Genomic DNA, 6,540 nt, shown 5'->3' on the forward strand with positions numbered 1-6,540 from the left:
GGCGATTTTCAATTCGATGGGGGAGGGAAGGGGAGGGAGAGAGATAGAAAAAGGGAGGTACAAGGGATTCATTCATATTTTTAAGCAGCCATATTTGAAAATCACACCTACCGAACAACAACAACAACACCACTTTTCTCATCATTCGTCGATTTCTACACTCGTTTCGTTTGTTTGTTTGTTTTGTTTTTTTTTTCTTTTGTCATTTCATACGTATCCGGTATCGACGATATCTTCTTCGGATGAATCCAAATGATTCGACATTGCTTTTTCGAGCCAGTGTTCTTTATTACGAAGCACACCATCGACCAAAGGTTTCAACTTATCTGACAACATGGCAAACGACTACAAACAGCAACAAAAAAAAAAATTTTTTTCTAATTAAAACGATGCCCCAACACACTACTCAAAGTGACCGCCTTATCAATCAACTCTCATAAAAATCATTATTATTATTATTTCTTCGAACGAATAATAATAATAATAATAATCATTTTCGAAAGGTAATAATAAAAACAAAAAAAAAAAAAAAAAACGCGCGCCTACAAACCTCGTATATGGGCAAACAAATGGAATCGATGAAACCGACTTGCATGAGCGGCAACTGATCTTCTTTTTCCCTGTTCATTATATCCTGTTTAAAAAAATATTATCATCATCATCATTATCAATAATGATATTTACCTTTCGACAAAAAAAAAAAAAAAAATAATCAAAACAACTCACGATCGGAGTGATATTCAATTCTTGTCTTTCGATGTCACCCTGTTCGAAAAATTCACACGTCACCAATTCTGCCACCTGACAAAGAAGAAAAAAAAAAAAATTTCGTCAGGCTAAAAACATTTTCCTTCTGGCACAAAATAATGATGATACCTACCCTTTTTTCAACCTCCCAAGGTTTCGTTATAGCTGCCAAATCGCAAACCGTCATTATCATGGCTCTCAATAATTCTCTATGATCATCTCTTGCCCAATTGTACGAAGATGATTTGACGAGAGAGAGAAAAGCTCCTCGTTTTCTATTGTGACAACAACAAAAAAACAAAAAAAAATTATTTTTTCATTCGGGACACACACAACCACCGACATTTTCCCCCACAACAACAGCAAGAATAAATCATTACCTGAAATAAACGGCAAGATCCGTTGACAATATGGCGTCTTCTAATATTTTAATTATTCTCGCGTATTCGTCCGACGACACGTTGCTCAATATTTGATTCCCTTGACTGTTCAATATCATAATGCATTGATCAAAGTGATGATGTTCCATCGTCGATGTCGAATATAATTGGGCAAGAGGAGAAGATGCTCTGACAAAAACCAAGTATTAGTATTATTATTATTACATACACATAATTTTTTTAAAAATTTCCATTCGTCACCCGATTTACTACCCACTTGATTTGAAACGAATTGTTTGTTCCCCGATGATCCAAATCGTGACACAGGCACGCTATTATTAAAGCTAAACATTCAATTTCACCGAAAATTTTCCACCATTGAGTCACCTGACGATTTTAATTTATTATTTTAATTTTTTTTCGAAAAAATATTTGTCAGGAAAATAAATAATAATAACCGCGTCGTCAACTCACCGTCAATATTGCAAACATCATTTGCGCGACGTTAAAAGCGTGCCTCCAATTGTGATACGTGACGTTTCTGTAATTTTTTTTAACGCTTAAAAGCCATCTGCAAAGAACCTCATAATCGATATGAAACCTTTCGATAAAATCTAAATCTAGGAACATTCTTAAGCAAGCCTAAAAAAAAAAAAAAATAAAAAAAAGGACATGTGTGAAACGCGCGCGCCTATGCAAAAAAAAAAAAAAAAAAAAAATTAATTTACCTTGAGAGTTTCGTCATCACTCATTTCTATATCGTCGAAATTGAAATCGTGAAGTTTGAAAAAGTGTGCCGAAGGTACTCTAAGGCTCTGTAAAAAATAAAAAAATTTTCATTTTCATTTTTTTAATTGTTTGTTGTTGTTGTCGTCACAAAACAAACCTTCAGTCTTTGTGCGTCCTCCAAAGACGCCGATGCATGGTAACTAAGAATCTCTAGGGTCACGTTTTGTTTTGCCATTGCTATCACAGCCTTTTCGTACCTGTAAAAAAAAAAATAATAATAATAATCAATTATTTTTCCGATTTTCCTTTTTGCAAGTAAAGTAAAGCCGCACTCACATGTGGGTATTGTGTATTCCCATTCCACAGAAAATGGCAAAAGCTTCGACAAAATTCTCATCGTTTTTGGTAAAAACGAGATCATCAAATTTATTTATGAGCTAAAAGTATTAAAAAAATAAATAAACAAATTGAAAAACAAAGAATTATTATGTCACGCGCGAGCGTGACATTTTCTTTTTCTCACCTGAATCACTCCGATTATTTGCCCTGAGGAATTCTTTATGGCCATGCATAAAATGCTTTTGTGACGAAACGAACCACCTTCGTCAACAGACGGATCAAATCTTTCATCTTCGTACGCATCTGCTATGTTCACGGTCTGAAAACAAAAACAATTTGACTTCCTGTCGCCCTTTTTTTTTACTTCCGGTAAAAATAAATAATACGAACCTCTCCCGTCGTCGCGACGTAACCCGTGATCCCAACATTTATTGGAAACCTGCTTTCGAAAGGGCTGCAAAGGTGGAAGAAAATAAGAAAAAAAAATTATTATTATTATCGTTATTTTTCGTACGAAAACTTCGAATTTCCCCCTCCCCCGATTCTCCTATCTCCCGTACCTTGTTCTCGCATCGTTTTCTTCAACTTCCAAATCGCTTGCTTCGAAATCGAAAACTCTTGAAAAACTACCCTTGGACGCTTCGTGTACGAGTAATACCTTAAAATAAAATTACAAAAACCTTAAATTAAATTAGTTGAGGGGAGGGGTGGGCGAAATTTTTTTTTTTTTTTTTTATATACCTGAACTCTCTGACACTGAATCAGGGATTGAGTGTGCGTCAATATCCTGAAGACCATGTGTTCCATCGTGCTTTGTTCTTCGAATATCATGCGGGCAAGATCCAAAAGGACTTGATTTCTTTTGACTTCCAATTGACTTTTTTCATAGAGCTGCGCGTTTTTCAAACCGATTCCGCAAAATTGTAGGTAACTAGAAAATACTTTTTCGTCTGCTTGCGTGAAAGACGAATCGTTTGACTTGTTGATCACCTAAAAAAACGAATCGTCATCATCATCATCATCATTACACCTTCATCATTATTTTCTTAAAGTGATTTTACCTGGGCTACACCGAGTACGTCACCGTTGATATCTTTTATAGGCATGCATAAAAGCGTTCTCGTTTTGTATCCCGTCCTTGCATCTATATCGTGATTAAAACGATCGTCCTGAAATGAAAAAATAAATCCACGCCATTATCATCATTGTCACCATTATTATTATTATTCTCGTTGCCGTTTTAACTGACGATTTATTCTTAACTTAAGAAGATTATAAAGAAAAGCGTTTCGTTTCTTTCTACTAAGATTAACAAAAAAAAAAAAATCCCAAACGATTTCGATTTATATATAAAATTCGTAAAAGCTCGCGAAAAGAATTAAAAACCAAATTGATAATAATAATGATAATGATAATAATAATAATAATAACGATGATAACCTTTGGAAAAATAAGAAAAACAAAAACAAAAAAAAAAGACCAATCCGACCCTCAACTATTTAAATTGGGAGAGGGCTCTTCTTTTTTCTTTTCCGGCGACTTTCCCGAGGGACAAGGGAGGGGGGCGGGAGATTTTTTCCCCCCGAAACTTTTCTAAAACTTTTGTTGGGTTTTTACAAAGGCCGTTAACGAAGTTAACGAACGCAAAAAAAACCTGTTGCTCACGTGCGGCGCTTCGACAAAAAAATACAAAAAAAAAAAAAAAAAACCTCAAATATTTTATTCACGAAATTTTTTCTAAAAAATTTTTTTTTTTGGTTTCCGTTTTTCTTCCCTTCCCTCTTCTCCTCCTACTTCCCCCTACCCCACGTTTATTTAAAAAAATAACCCTACGCCGATGATAATAATAATTGATGATTGATGACGATGATGGTTACGTAAAAATGACAGAACCCAAACGAAATCTCGCGTCCCTGAAAAAAAAAAAAAAACTCCCCACTGGAGGCTGAGCAAAAAAAAAAAAAAACTTTTTGTTGTTGTTTGTTTGTTGTTGTTGTTGTTGTGTTTCTCCCTTTTTTAAATTCAATTCACGATTTTATACCAAAAGGCAAAATAAATGAAATTTCATCCGTGTAATCGAATTAAAATTTATCAATGAGTAGGAAATTTTGCGTTCGTTTAGTAAACAAAACGCAATCATTTTAACTTGGCCAAAAAAACGGGAAAGTGGGGGGGACCACGAAACGTTGGGTTTCCGTAAAGTTTTATTTTTAACCATTTCCCCCCAATGCCTAGCTAGCTTTCGTTAAATAATTTTTTTTTTTGCGTGTTACCTTGTATGCGTCGGGTATGTTGACGGGTTCTCCGCTTTCCGCGACAAATCCGACGATTCCGGTCCCCCATGGAATTTTAATCTCTTCTTTTTTTTCCATTTCTTGAAGCGTGGATTTGGAACAAACGTCGAACAATTTCGATACGAGATACCTCGAATTGTTATTCGTGATGCATTTGTTGCACTTGATACCGTTTTCGCCATTTTTCGAACAGCACGTTTCGTGATTCCAACGATCTCCCTGGACTAGGAATAACGAACCACGATCCGCGTGCAGCAACATGCTCACGTTTTGTAGGATTTTGTGACAAAGAGACCGCACATCCAATTCGTTGCATATATCTTTCACCTGAGAAACGACAAGACATATTAATAATAATAATAAATTAAATTTTTTTTTTCGGTTTGGATTATCGAAATGAAACCGGAAAATTTTAGATGTAAAAGTAAAAAAAAAATCCGAGTCTCTTGTCTTACCAATTCGAAAATTAATTCTTTCTCGTCTAAATTTCTAAGCTCATGTCGAGATCTTCTCTGGGGTCTCCCGGATAAATGCGACGAAAATCCAATGTTTGATTGAACTCCGACGGATTGACCTTCGACGGGTGAACCCACGGATAAAAACGTCGGCGTGCCGTCTATGGTGTTGACGATGGGTTTCAAAAGTCCGCCTTTTTCAAATTCGTGGGCAGAGATCTTTCGGACGGGTGTTGTCGCCCCTGAATTGCCCCTGGACGATGAATTGCCCGTGGCACTGGGAACGGAGTGTTGCGCGTGAAGGAACGTTGGAGAGGCAGGATCGGCTGAATTTAAACTAGGCGTTGGCGTCGCATGCGATACAAGCCACGTGTCGACTATCTGTCGAGTTGCTTTACTGGAAAATATCGAACAAAAAAAATTAATCGAATGATTCGAATTTTTCCGCGCTTTTTTACTTTTTTTCCCAAACACCATCAATTCCGTTTCCGGTTTATTTTTAACAAAAAAAAATTTTTCTATCACGTCAATAAAATTCATTCAATTTTATTTTCGAAATCAATTAATAAACAAATTTGTTCATATTCATATTTACATTCACTCAATCATTCATTCATTCATTCATTTATAACGATGTCAAATGACTATAATAATAATAATAATAATTTTTTCTTCCTTTTTTTTTCGTAGCACGGAAAATGAAATTAATGATTGGAAAATTTTAAATGTCAGTTTACTTAACTTGAAAATTTCTTTTATAATAACTTGTCAGTCAAATAATAATAATAATAATAATAATAATGGCAAATTTCCTAAAAGTAATTCAACTGTTAACTTGAATTTGATGCATTCGGGGGGAGGGGGGAATCAACATCATCAGTCCGCGTGATGCAAAATATCATGAAAACGCGTCAAAAAGTTTTGGCAAGAGAGAAAGAAAAGGTCGCATGAAGAAGAAGAAAGAAAAGGGAATCGGAATAGATGAGGTTGGGAAGCAGACGACAGACTGTGTGTGTGCATGGGTGTGGGTGTGTAAGTGCTTGCGTGAAAGGTCGTACCTACCGCAAGAAGTAATCTTGGGCAAAGTCCGGGTGCTCGTCCAGCCATGCTTCCATGCGAGCATACTCGGGGTCGTAATAATACTTTCCCCCTGCATCCCCGCTCGGGGGAGCCACTGTCGTCGGAGCTGTTTCCGCCGTCATTCTGGGCTCCTCCACGCTCCGTAAGTGCAGGCCTGTCGACAGAAAAATATTATATATACATATTAATTCCTATTAATTTATGAATTAAAACTTTGAAAATTTCATCTTTTTTTTTTCTGATGACGATGATGATGATAATAATAATAATAATAACAGTTTTCAAAAGTTTTTTTTTTTTTTTAAATCTGACACGTGAACTTGGCGTCGATGGTCTTGTGACGAAATTTTTCTTTTTTGTTTATTGCGTCGTTTTGTATTTCCTCAATCAAATTATGTTTTGGTTGGTTGGTTTTTTGTCATTGGGTGGCCAATCTCTCTCTCTTTCTCTCTCTCTCTCTCTCTCTCTCTCTTTTCTGTTTAAAATTCGCTTTGTTACTACGTACATTGTGTCATT

General features: G+C 35.8%; 1 protein-coding gene across 1 annotated transcript; it reads right to left on the reverse strand.

The window, feature by feature from the left end:
• Positions 1-207: 207 nt before the first annotated feature.
• Phum_PHUM497020 (dual 3',5'-cyclic-AMP and -GMP phosphodiesterase, putative) lies at positions 208-6,146 on the reverse strand (the record flags this gene model as incomplete). The annotated part of the gene is made up of 19 exons (XM_002430687.1): positions 208-345; positions 551-634; positions 727-801; positions 881-1,022; positions 1,128-1,316; positions 1,405-1,514; positions 1,602-1,769; positions 1,856-1,942; positions 2,014-2,113; positions 2,193-2,293; positions 2,380-2,514; positions 2,586-2,649; positions 2,756-2,853; positions 2,937-3,185; positions 3,257-3,364; positions 4,469-4,651; positions 4,715-4,816; positions 4,945-5,341; positions 6,007-6,146. The coding sequence occupies 19 exons, from the start codon at positions 6,144-6,146 to the stop codon at positions 208-210; spliced, it is 2,670 nt and encodes an 889-aa protein (XP_002430732.1).
• Positions 6,147-6,540: the final 394 nt, after the last annotated feature.

The sequence above is a fragment of the Pediculus humanus genome, genomic scaffold (genome assembly GCF_000006295.1).
Source record: "Pediculus humanus corporis 1103172108265 genomic scaffold, whole genome shotgun sequence".
In the NCBI taxonomy this organism is placed as follows: domain Eukaryota; kingdom Metazoa; phylum Arthropoda; class Insecta; order Psocodea; family Pediculidae; genus Pediculus; species Pediculus humanus.